A 12,900-nucleotide genomic window follows, 5' to 3' on the forward strand; every position below is an offset into this window, starting at 1 on the left:
GAACAGGATTTGGCACACAGAAAGAAAAAGCAGTGAGGGCAGAATTTGGGGGGAAAATGTAGATTAAGCTAAGCAGGGCGAGCAAAAAGGCTGTTCCAATCTAGGTGAAAGCGCTGCTGCGCTTCCCTGGTATATCTCATCTGCAATGTGAGGCTTAACATTCCTGCCTGGCTCGTGGGGGCCTGGGGAGGGTGCAGGGAAGGGAGGACCGAGCTGAACACAAAGACGGCTGGTCTCTCACCCGAATGGCATCCAAGCCATCTCAGCTATCCAAAGCCCCAGCTGCTGGCATGTGCGCTCAGCCTGCAGCCCAAGCACACAACAAGAGGCAATTACAGCTCACGTTGGGCCAAGGCCTGTTGTGGGTGAGGGATCCTTTTAGACCTGCTTTTATTCAGTGTGGGGGTTCCTTCAGCAAGCAGAAAGTTTCAATCTCTCCCGCATTTTAGTGCTAAAAATGGGAGCAAGCGGGAATACTGGTTCGTTTCAGGCTCTCCGGTGCCTGGGGGAAGGAAGGAGATGAAGGTACACCATGTTTGTGTGACTTTTGCATGCGTGGGATGAAGCAGGGTAAATATTTGTTTGCTTAAAATATCAGTAGAGAGGGGGTAGGCTTCTCTTCCTTGCTCTCACTGTGTGGACCTTTCTCTTAGATTTTCTCTTGCGTGTTCAGATCATTCCCTGAGCTCTCATAAGGTGTTTACATGTGGCAAGGGCATAACCCACAGTGGAACCTCTGAGTTCCACACCTGGGGATTTAGAATCCCAAAATGCAGATGGAGAATAATGAGCTTTGCACAGTGGATGCTGCAGCTGATCTAACTCCTGTGTGCTGGGAAGCAGCGTTGTGGTATCGTGAAGCTCCTCCAAAATGACTGCGGGGGACACTCACAGCACTTCCTAGGTATAAAGGAGAGCAAAATCTCACTCTTACAGCCTGCCTGGGCAACAACATCAAGAAGAAAAGGGAATACACGTGGCTTTGACATCTTTGCTCTTGTTAGAAACTATGCCCCCTTGGTCTGTGTATTGCCTTCTTCCCTGAAATGCTCATCAAATGTAGGATACAAGGGCTAAGGTTTATTTGTGTGTTGATGTTTATGTGGCCTTGGTTTCTTCTGACAGGGACAAACACGCAGCAAAGGGATGCACTGACCTGTCTCCCAGCCCACTCGGTCCAGATTGTGTGACCACTGAGTTTCAGCCCGGCAAAACCACATGGTTGGCAGGAGTTAAGTTGCAGCTGAAGACCAGGTGAGAATGTGTCTATGTGTGTCCCCATGTGCTGGATTTTGTGGCTGCTGCTCTTGGAGAGCAGCTGGCAAACTCCACTTCCCTCTCATGGGAGTGAAGGTAGCAGTACTGCTGGAATGGAGCGCTGTGAAGCCCCAGTGTCTGCAGCATTAGGTGGTGGAAGAAGCCCAGGACAGTTTCTTAACCTCATGCCCACATTTTTCCATGGCTTCCTTGCCCTTAGCGTGGTGCCAGGGAAATAAATTCACCTTTTGGGCCTTGAGTCAAACATCAACTGGATGTCTGAATCGGCTAGTGCTGTGACGGAGCCTGACTTACTTACTTTGTCCATGCAGCTTAGGACCAAATCCTACAGCATTTACTCAGCTTTTGCTGGCAGCAGAAGAGTCTCTTGCATCACTCAGATGGTAATCTGGATGACCTCATAGATTTTTGTGTCTCAGTCTTGTGAGGTTTGCACCATGAAGTCAAAGCAGTGACTTTTACTGGCAACACTGAATTCAGGCCAGACTTACTTGAAGCCATCAAGAAGCTACACTGATTTCCTATAGCTGGAGGAAATGCGGCCCGGCGCCTGTTAGTGAGCAGCTGAGAAGGGAATGCCACATGGGAAGTCATGTTCTGATTATATCACCATAAAGAAAAGCTGCACTTGTGGAGTAAACTCACTGACCTCAGTGGTGTTGCTCTAGGTTTTAGCCACTCCAAATGGTTATGGATGCTAACCCTGCATGACCTGGGTGGCTGCAAAAAGAGGAGAAAAGGCTCACCTCTTCCCTCCCTGTTCATGTGTGTAACCTCACTAAATCTGTATTGCTTACCTCCATCTCTTGGATGGAGCAGATTTTGGAGGCTGAAATCTCCCCTCAAGGTAGCTCTATCAGGGAGGGATTCATCTGTGAGTGGGGTGTGGGACTCTACAGTTCCTGAGGTATGTGACCCACAGCAAATTTGGGAAAAGCTCCCATACGTTTACCACCTTCCTATAGCAATGAGTTATTCAGCATATGCTGTCTGTAGATCCCTCTCGCCTGTCCATCTAATAGCAGATCTTCACGGAAGCTCCAAAGTTTAGTGTTGGATTAATTTGTCTTTGGCTCCAGAGCCGTTGTTTTACTTTGCTTTTCCGGCAGTCAGAGGCTGTGTCTGCATATCTCAGCTTAACTCGGGCTGAAGCTTTGGTTACCAACAGGAAGTTGCTTTAATGTATAAGAATTTGAGTGTGGGAGGGTATTTCAGATTCAGCAGCCTTTGCTTTGGCCACAGGACTGGGTGCAATTCCTCCGTCTGTTTACTTTCTGCAGACTCACCCCAGGCGGTGCAAGCTCCGGGCTGTCAGCAGTCTGATCGGTTTCTGGAATTTGGGGTGATGAATGAATGTCCTTCATTGGAGGGGAAATCCAGAGCTCAGCACTGGTTCTTCAGGTGTTATTGAGCATCTGTGGAAAGGAGCAGCACAGCACTAGTCCGCAGCTCACCCTCTCGAGTGTACACTCAGCGATTGCTCACCGAAGCTTGCCTTGTTTCTTCCACTGTACAAAATAAACAAGGCCAGAGTGTATTGCCAGCCAGTGCAGCCACCTTACTACAGCTCTACCCATTGGTAAAGGGCAATCTAAGATGAGAAGGAGTGAAGAATTAGGTCTAGAAATCTAGATGCAGGGGCATTTTTCAACAAAAAGTGTTTATTACCAAAGCGATTGCAAGTTTCCCTGAAGCAGAGGACAGATTTGTTGGCTGTTCAGTGGCTTGAGTTGTGTTAGATCACTGCAGATTTGCTATTCCATTCACCCCACTGGTGTAAGCCCCAGTGATATACTCAAGGATGGCCACGTACTCCCTGCAGGAACAGTGGGAAGGTGGGAATTCCCAGCTAGGAGTAAATCATGATTTACCCTGACTAGCTAAAAGTTTAAACTCCCCTTGGTACCTTTTGCCCTTTTTTAACTTGCAGTACCTCAGCAAGCAGTGTGTTTGTGAACAAATCCCCTACCCAGATGTATGTATATAGGTACATACATTCAGCACATGCACCTAAAGGACTTTTCTCTCCCATTTGTCTTTTCTACATGAGCACTTTGGTGTGGAGTTTATTAGTGTCGTCTGTGATTCGTAGCCCTGTAGCTCAGAAAAGAAGCCAGCTGTGGTCTGAAACGCTTGCCCTGAAAATCCCCTTGGTTACCTGCCATGAGTCATTGTCCACGTTCCGTTGGGATAATCGGGCTCACAGGGCAGCGTTCCTGCTGCCAGCCACCAAGTTTCTCATAAGCACTGAACGAGACAAGGAAAACACATTCCTTCCATTGTTTCGAAGTCTCTCCTGTTGCAAGTTGCTGTGTGTTTGATATCAGGGTGCGAAAGAATCCAAGCTATGCTTGTTTTTCTGTCTTTCTAACAAATTTACTGGCTGGAGAAGAATGAGGAAAAAATATTTGAATTAAGTCTGTTGGGCCAATTCATCGATCCAGGTAAATCAATGCAGCTCTGTGGCTTCTGCAAAGTCAAGGGCAGGGGAAGCCACTGTAGGGTTTGGCTGCCCATGCCCTGAGAGATGATGTGAATGCTCGGAGAAGACAAGAATAAATAGGGTCCTTCTCAAACACTCTAAGTCAGTCAGCCATCTCTTCCATGTCTATTCTTTCTTCCTCTCTTTCCAGCAAAGGAAACAGAGTAAAAGTGTAGCAAGAAGAGGAAAGCTGCAGAGAGTCTCTAATCCAGTGCTCACCAGCTCTTCATTCTAGCCTACTCGTGCTCTAAGTACGAGGCAGGAGCCTGTCTCGGCTCCCACGTGTCTAAGCCGCAGCCCAGTGTGAGCAGCACAGATGGACTATCCTGGCAGCAAGTACTTTCTCAAAATAGAGCTCTGAAATTCTCTTTGTTTTGCAATTTAAATCATACTTATAGTGTTTGCTTGGTAATGCTTTCTTTCAAAAAGAAACCTGTCAGAAGATCCCAGTAGGGCAACATCTGTGAATCCGGTAATCAACAAGAGTGAAGCTTGTATACATCACCTCTCACACTAATAACCAAGGCACCACTGTTCCTATTCAAGCCTGTTGTCTGGTTAGTGTCAGGGAATGTCAGCGGGACCCTTTCTTTGTGCAGGGCAAAGTCCTCAATCTAAATATTGTCTGTCAAACATATGCTTGGGCGAGGGAAATTAAAGCTGCAGCACCCGGCCCAGCTCCTACACCGCACTCTGCGGTAGGCCCGTGATTTGGGGTGATTTTATGTAAGTCACTTCACCTCTTGAGGCCTTTGTTCCTTTGCTGGAAAAAGGATAAATGCCTCTTTCTTGGATAAGACAACCAAAGAAATGTGATAACCCAAAAGTGTGATGTGCAAGACCAATAACTATTTATTACAATGTTTGACTGTTCCTAAGTTCAACTAAGGAGCGACCCTTCTCACAGCTGCCATCACCTCTGAGTGATCCCAGCACTTCCTTCTGCAGCCTGGGGTGGAGAGCATTTCCTTCAAAAAAAGCCGATTTTGGTCTTCTGCAAACTCTGGCAAATTTTGCTGCAGCACTTGATGTGCCTTTATGCGCCCGCAGCCATCCACACCTTGTCTCTTACCAGAGGCAGCATGATGAAAGCTGCTGTGCCCTTAGTCACTCACATCCACAAAATAACCTTTCTGCACCATTTCTCTCTGCCTGATTTTGGTGAGAGCGGGGAGAGAAGAGGAGGATGAGAAACAGGCTGTTTCCTGCAAGTGGAGTTGAGAAAAACAGTAGGAAAAAATTTATATGTACATCCAGATACGTGGCTGTCATCTCTGCTTTCTCACAGGGCTTTTCTTTCCAGGGATATGGTGGGGAGTTTCTCCCAAAGACTTGGCAATGGTGGTAGGAAATCTGAGCAGAAACCTCTAATTCTCTGCTTCCTTGGGGGGACATCAGGGAGCCCGGTACCTGTCTCCCAGCTCTGATGTGGCACTCGGGGCCTGATGCAACAACACAGACATCCAAGTGACGCTTGTCAAAGGGAAAAAGAAATAGCATCTGACAGGTCAACTGGAAACAACATGCAGGCATGACATCTGCCTCTGCCACTGGGAAGGGGACTGGAGAGAGAAATGAGGCCAGATGGGCCTTGGGTAGAGCCCTGAGCTCGGCTGGGGTATTTTTATCAAGTTTCTATCATTTTTTTCTTAGTTTAAGGCTGAGACTGCTAAAATCTGTGAGATACTCTGAAAGGATTTCCTGGGTGGGCAGTTGTCCTTTCGAAGTTGCAGAGATTAACATACTGTGGAAAAGAAGGTTGTTTCTTGGTATGAGGACATTCACACATTTCACCTATATCTTCTGAAGTGATGGGGTTTTAGTCTGAGCATAAGGAGGGTTTTGGGGGAGGAGACTCTCCCTTTCCTATATGGATGAGGAGACACTCTTGCCCAAGACGCATGACATGAAACATCATTTCATATAGTTCAGGACTTTCTAAAGAGTCCTCGTTTTTTTTAGTCAAAATTATAAAGCTCCCTCCAGATGTCTCCTGCCTCAGAACTTACCAGGAGGGCTCAGTTGAGCCTAAAAAGAGAGATCCAGTGAAAGACACACCAAGCTGAAGCCATTATGGTCCAACTTCTTTCAAATTGGCCTCATCTGTTATGCTTAATTTTAGAACCATGACTGAACATTAACTAAGAGCGACATTGCTTTGAGTAGATTGTGGCCTTGCTCTGTAGAAATCCTAATAGGCTCCTGAGTGCTTTAGTTTTTTCTTCATCTCCTGCTTAATAGCCAGGCACAGGGACTGCAGCAGCACATTAGGATGCCTGTAGAACATATCCCTGTTATGCTAGTGCTCCTTTAGATGTGAACATCTTGGAGACAGGTGAAAATTCAGATTGTTGTTTCTGCTGTCTGTCGATGCAGGTACACCATCAACCTGCTTACACATGAATTGCTTACACATGAATTGCTATGATCAGTGTCTCTCTCTATAGAAAGAGTCTACTGCACTGTGCAGCGGGGTACTGCTCAGGACTTACTAGCTCTGCCACATTGTTATTAGTGTAACTTGTTAGTTACTTATTAGTAACTTTTTAGTTTAGCAGTATCACCAGCTTGAAATCTTTACCACCGTGAGGATGATGTGATAGGGATGGGCAGCTGCCTTTTTGGTTTTCTTTCTTGTTACTCAGTGCCTGGGATCAGATCCAAGAGGAGCGAGCTTTGCACTTGCATCCAAGTATTTCTCCTCTTCTACAGGAGGAGGGTGTCTGCTGCAGGACACCCTTCCTTCCTACCTCCCAGATGAATGGGCCAGGCCATCCCTCCAGCCCCACCAATCTCCCACACAGTCTCCTAGGCCACACGGCTGCTGGAGGGGAAGCACATCCACAGGGATCGCACTTGTCTGCGATGGCACAGTGACCCTCTTGGCCTTAGTCCTCTAAGTTTTCCCATCTTTCTTGGGCACGTTAACACCAGCAGCTAGTCAAACCCACCCCTGCAGGTCATGGAGAATGTGTCCTAGTGACCACTGCTCCTGCCTGGATCCACAGGTAGATTCTTCTGCTTGGGGAGAGATGCTTTTCTTGAAAGGCTTTATCTTCAGTGTTCCCTACCTCTGCTGAGGAGGTTTTTGAAGCTTGCTGGGACAGAGAAAAATGAGCACCCGGTCAGTGGCAGAAGAAGAATTGTTCACAAATGGTCTCTATTCAGCCATCTCAAATGATGTGTTTGGCAGATGTGAGACTGATGAAAACTCAAGTCTCCACAAGAGTGGGTGTGTTGCAGTAGAAATAGGTCTATTTACTGGGACATTGATGACTCTGCTTTGCTAATTGATCAGCCACAACGTCCCCTCCCTGACTTGCACTCATTAGCTTTCTAAAAGGCTGAGTTACAACCTGTTATTATCTGTGAGGATAAAATTAAGTCTGTGTTTCCTAAGGGAAGGTGCTTTCCTTGTGAAACCCTTCTCTTCTACCTTCAGCAGCTTGCTTTGATACTCTAATGCTATGTCTACTCTACAGAGCAAGTATGGCTTTGGATGGTTTTAGTTTGTAACTTTGGGAAAAAGATAAATCAGTCTTTCAATTACACTGTGAAGAAAGCTTTGGACGGCTGTTCTGTAGATGCTGATTCATTTGTAGAGTTAGTAACAAAGTATCTTTATAAAGTTCCATCAACATTACAATAATCTAGAGATTACAGGGAAGAACATGCTCAGCTCTTCCCAGTAAGCACTAGCTACAGAGCTATTAATGGTAAAGAGCCTCAGGAATGTCAGTATGGTCCTTGCAGCCCAGACGGCAGCAAGCCTTTGCCAGACTGCGTTAGAGGAGACTGCTAATGTGCCGGTCATGTTTCTGTCTGAAAATGCTGTGACTCGTATAGCAATAAGGAGCACCCAGATAACAGCAGCTGGACAAGATTAAAGACTATTCTTTTCCTTTTTTTCCAGTTTATGTGGTGAATTTATCAGTGTCTGGTGGGTAATCAGCGTTACAGCTGCCGTGGAGCCTATTTAGATGCCAGCACTGCACCAGGTCCTCTGACTTCTCTGGGTATCTTTGCTCCAGGGCATTTGTTGTGATGCCAGCCTGACCTGGATGCCCAGGTTATCTGATCACTGGAGGTGTCCATGAGGAATCAGGAGTCTCTTTTCCAGCTTTAGCATTTACAACAGAGGGATCACTTTCTCCTTTATCTGAAATGGAGAATTTTTTAGTGCTAAGATCGTCCAGATGGTTTTACAAGTATGGTGCAGGTGCAGCCCTTGAGGAACTAGTATGAAGGATAAGGGGATGAGGTAGTTTTGTTATTTTTGTTGTTATTATTATTATCACTATTGTTATTATTATTACAGTTCTGCATTTTGAAATCCTACAACTGCCTGGAGCAAAGTGTGAGCTGTTACTCCTGCTTTTGTTGAAGGCAGCTGAGCCACGCCAAATTTATACCACTTAAAGATCTAGTGATTTATTTGTCTTCACTCAAGTCAGGCATTTGCAAGCTTTATCACTCAGCCAGTTTGTCTGGGATGAATCAGGATCTCATGTTGTGGGCTTTACAAAAATGGTTCTGCCCCACTTGATTAAACTCATTTGAGTTTAATCTTGCTCTGGTTTTTATTACTTCCTCAGTTGTGCTCTGCAGTAAACCAAGTGTAACCAAAAGCAGTTGCAGAATTGGCAGATTAACCATGTTCAGCTCCCCTTCAATCTGTAATAAGAGATGGCTGTTCTCCTTTAGGGAACACTGTGGACTGAGCACTGTGGTGCTCACTGTCTTATCGCACACCAGTTCCAGTCCTTTCCCCTAATTAGGCAGTAATAATTACAAAGAAAGAGAGGAGATTTAGATTAGACATTAGGCAGAAGTTCTTCCCTGTGAGGGTGCTGAGGCGCTGGCACAGAGTGCCCAGAGAAGCTGTGGCTGCCCCATCCCTGGCAGTGTTCAAGGCCAGGTTGGACACAGGGGCTTGGAGCAACCTGCTCTAGTGGAAGGTGTCCCTGCCTGTGGAACTGCGTGAACTTTAAGATCCCTTCCAACCCAAACCAGCCCGATTCTATGATTCTATGCTAAGCTTAAGGAGGTAGGGCGAAGCAAGGTGCTATTTTCAGGTGCTACAGAAGGCTGAAGCTAGGAACATCTTGGCATTCCATGAACAACTCCCCACAGGCAATGGCAGCATCAGCTGTGCCTTGCTGTTACACCCTCAGAGCTGCAAGGAGAGTCTTTTGGTTGATTCAGTGGAGACAGGATCAGGCCCACTGTTCTCTGCCTTTGGACAGTGCACATGTTTGGACAAACACCCCGCATACTTCCATCCTGGAGACGCCCTGCGTGAGTCTACAACATGAGCTGGAGATCATGTGTACTGCAGTGCTTCCTCTCTTGGCTTAAGCTCGGCTAAGATTCGGTTACCCTTAATCCACGTTTCCAGGATCAAGTAGGTGTGGAAACAAGGCAAGGTTATCCCACATGGAGTTGGCATGGCATGTCTTCTGACTGAAATTCACAGCTTCGCTGTCCATGTGTTGCATTATTACAAGGATATTGACCAAAAGGTTTTAAAATACCTGTGGCTCAGAAGACTGGCTACACAGCTCCCTGCAGCTTTTTGCTGATCAGATCAAAGGATGAGATGCTTTGCTGTGATCATTCAGTCTGCTTTCACAAGCAAAATTAATGCTGGGGGCTCGTTCTACTCTAAAGTACAGATAGTCCTTAAATCTCTGCAACGGAAAAGGCAAGAATGTGGCTTATTCTTAACAGTTTGTCATCTTCCCATCCGGCAGTGTTCAGCTTCCTTGTTTCTCTGGGCAAGGAACTTCACAAAAGAGCTCTGTTTTAAACAACACCTACACATGTAATGGTAAAGCAGTGCTCAGCTCAGCTTGCCCTCTGTAAGCCTCCAGTGCAGCCTTCCTTAAGACAGCCCTGTCACAGCAAATGTTAAAAGGAAAAGAATGTCACTTTTTCTTTCGTCTTTTAGCTGCTGCTGAGAGAGTGACCTGTGCTTCTGAAGTGCTTCTGAAATCTGTGTGGAAAAACTACTGGTGAAATGGTTCTACCTCTCACTTTCTGCCAATGCTTTTTCATGTCATAGAACATCAGCTAGTGCTGGCGTTAACTTGTAAAAGACTTGACCCTAGCAATCATTTTTCATTTTGTGTGTTTTCGTGTACCATTTTTTTTCACAGTCTTAGGCAGTACTGGATAGCCCTCTTTTGGCATCTGGGTTCCATCTGCAGAGGGCATTTTAATCTGTTTACTGACTTATTCAGGACATGCTGTACTGTGACACTTTCAGTGAGACAGAGATTTTAAAGATGTGTCATATCCTCCTTTTGCATTTATGCTTTCTAAGCAGTCAAGGCTGTCCTGCAGGCTGTCACATTTGGGACTTCAGTGGTACGCAGGCCCAATGCTGCTCCTTGTTCTCACAGGGAGAGTTAAGAGCTGTGGAGATGAGTGCTAGAGCAGGAGCAGAGATCCCCCCTGGAAAGCAGCAGGAAGATTAAGGACAAGCCCAAAGGCTGGGGCGAAGCAGAGTCTGCAGCATGTTCAGAGTACTTGATTGCTAATCCCCTGCTTTGACTTTCCATTGCACCATTATGTGCTTTAAATAAGGTTGTCGGTACTTTTTTTCCTCCTAAGAGCTGATGGAGGCTGGCCTGTGCCTTGATGGCTTGGTGACAACACATGCTGCAGGGGACAGCTGGAGGACGCGTGTTGTGGCACTTGGTTGTCACGTCCCTTCCTGTATTTTTATCAGCACTGAGGAAAGATCAAACCAGCATTGTGCAGGCTCCCACCCTCTCATGGTATTGGATCCTTTAGACGACTTTGCCAGCTGTTACTTGAAAATGAAGGGAACCTTTTGACAAAAGCACTCCTTCAGCATCCATCACAACCACGTGTGGGAGTCCACATGCAGCCCAGCCTGTAAACTCATCCCTGTGGATGGGCCCCCAGGCTCGTCCCACGGGGGAAGGCTTCTGGCTTGGAGGTAGAGGGGAAGACCCCCTGCATTTGGTGATAGCTCCCTTGTCTGCCTTGTCTGCCCGTGCATCGTCCTGCAGATATGAGGGGAGCGTGTTGTGTGAATGTCAGGAACGGTGTGTGATTACTGCTTGATTCACTGGAAGAGGTGAGAATACAGCAGTGAAACAGAAGTGAGCATGAGCAATTTTAAACATGGCTGTTGGTGTTACTTTACATTCATCTTCCATGGAAGAGCTGGCCTGTTGCTGATGTGCAAAATCCTTCTGCTTTTACCTAGGCGGAGTGAAACTCTAGGCCGGCCTCATTCCTGGCATTCAAGTAAACTTGCAGAGAACCAGCCCAATCCCAGCATGATGCAAATATCTCAGGGTACGCTTGGCACCCCTTGGCATCAGTCCTACCACTCCAGGTAAGCACTACACGGCTGTGATCCTACGCTTCTTGGGCAGAGAGGTAAAGCAGAATCATATCATAGAATCACAGGACGGTTTGGGTTGGAAAGGACCTTAAAGCTCATCCAGTTCCAACCCCCTGCCATGGGTAAGGACACCTTCCACTAGACCAGGTTGCTCAAAGACCCGTCCAACCTGAGCTGGTAGGTTTACAAACAGCCAGGTAGTTAGGATTAGAGTTAGGAAGGCTTTGGTTCCTGTTTGGTTACGGAGATGAAGTGGCTGTGTTTTCTTCCTTTAAGTGCTCTATGAGGTGACTAACAGCTAGGAAATTAATTACTTTTAAAATCCCCCTTCCCACCAAGATGGGAACCCACTGTCAGGATGTTAATGCAGCTTTCTATGGAACTGGTTGCAGGAGCTAGAGTCCTGCTCTGCATCCTGTGGGCTGTCCCCATGTAGAAACACAGCATGGTTTTTTCCCCAGCAAAGGAAAAGAAATCCAAAGTCAAAGTTAGCCTATTTAAGAAAAAAAAACAAAAGGAAGGAAAGGGTGTAGGTACGGGTCATCTGTGCCTGTCAGCAGGACCAAGCCACTCTCAGGAGCAGCCAACTAGTGCAGCACCAATAATACTCCCCGGGTGAGAAGTTCAGCAAGGGATTTCCTGGTTTTGGCAATCACTTTCTGCACGGGTCAGCTCTATCGTAGCTGTATGTGCATGGCTGCTTCTCTAAGAAGTTAGCACAGGGGTTTATCAGTCCCCAAAAGACTAAACTAGTAACCTTAGTGCTGTTAAAAGAAGGTGGTATGAGGCCACTCTGGTTTTGGCCATGGCAGACTGGAAGCAGTGATGGGGCTATTTCTGTGAAGCCATGTGGTGTGGTGAGTATGGGGAGGAGACAGAGCCCTCAGCTACCATCAGCAGCCCCAAAATGTATTGGGGGTAAACCCTGGGACAGCCTGAGGAGGTGCAAGTTTACATTCTGCCCTTGGAGGGTTTTCCCTGGAAAGGCAGAAGGGTTTCAGGTGCAGGAAACTCTCCTTATAGCCACTGTATTAACACATTTCTTCTACAGGCAAGACTGAGCCTCGGCAGAGGGGAGGAAAAAGAAAACAGCATTAAAAAAAACCATGAGGAGATGGTTGCAGAACAATGTATGTTCATCTGTGGCCTTCAGCACAGATCATGCTGTAGCAGATTCATTTCCCACCGAGGGGCTTTGCTTCCCAGCCGCAGCTCCTGGCAGAGCCTTTGGCAGCACAGCTCTGTCTCCTGGGTGCTGGAAGAGGAGCACGGGGAACACCTAGTGGCCAGCTGGCCAGGGCTGTGCTGGGCACTGCCAGGGAGATATTTATGTGAAACTAAAACAGGGTGGTGCATTTAAACGAGTAGGCCAGCTTTTCCCTGACAGTTGCCATATCTCTTTCTGCCTGTGCCTGTGTTCCTTTGCATCCCTCTGCAGAGCTGCTGCTTTTTTTCCTTGCAGGCAGGATTCCTCCTGCCTTTTCCTTCCCTTAGCAGCCTTCTCCTCCCTGTCTGTCCTTTGGGCTTGTGGGTATTAATCCAGCTACAGGTGGAGGTGACTGTGGCTGGGATACAACTGGAGGAAGCTTTAGGCTTTCCAGCAGATGCTTGCTGGGGAGGGTGTTACCTGGTGCCTCCTTGATTTCCAGGCTGCTGTGCATCCCCAGCTCCCCCGCTACATGGAGCAGGGTTGGGTTTGTTATTCCAGTGGAGCAAAGCAGGCAGAAATGGAGCTTGCCTTTCCAGCTTACACGCAGGC

The 12,900-nt window shown here is 47.1% G+C and overlaps 1 protein-coding gene across 9 annotated transcripts in view; it reads left to right on the top strand.

Annotated features, from left to right (window-relative positions):
• The window catches only part of SHROOM3 (shroom family member 3), a 140,571-nt gene that overhangs the window by 107,714 nt on the left and 19,957 nt on the right, over window positions 1–12,900 (top strand). For 5 of the 9 annotated variants that reach the window (XM_030492613.1, XM_030492614.1, XM_030492615.1 and 2 more), the window contains 2 exons: window positions 1,126–1,254; window positions 11,001–11,132. In XM_030492613.1, coding sequence (XP_030348473.1) covers window positions 1,126–1,254; window positions 11,001–11,132 — 261 coding nt within the window. The remainder of the gene's footprint in view (window positions 1–1,125; window positions 1,255–11,000; window positions 11,133–12,900) is intronic. The other 4 variants (XM_030492621.1, XM_030492620.1, XM_030492619.1 and 1 more) reach the window with 1 other exon arrangement.

This window comes from Strigops habroptila, chromosome 7 (assembly GCF_004027225.2).
Source record: "Strigops habroptila isolate Jane chromosome 7, bStrHab1.2.pri, whole genome shotgun sequence".
Classification (NCBI taxonomy): domain Eukaryota; kingdom Metazoa; phylum Chordata; class Aves; order Psittaciformes; family Psittacidae; genus Strigops; species Strigops habroptila.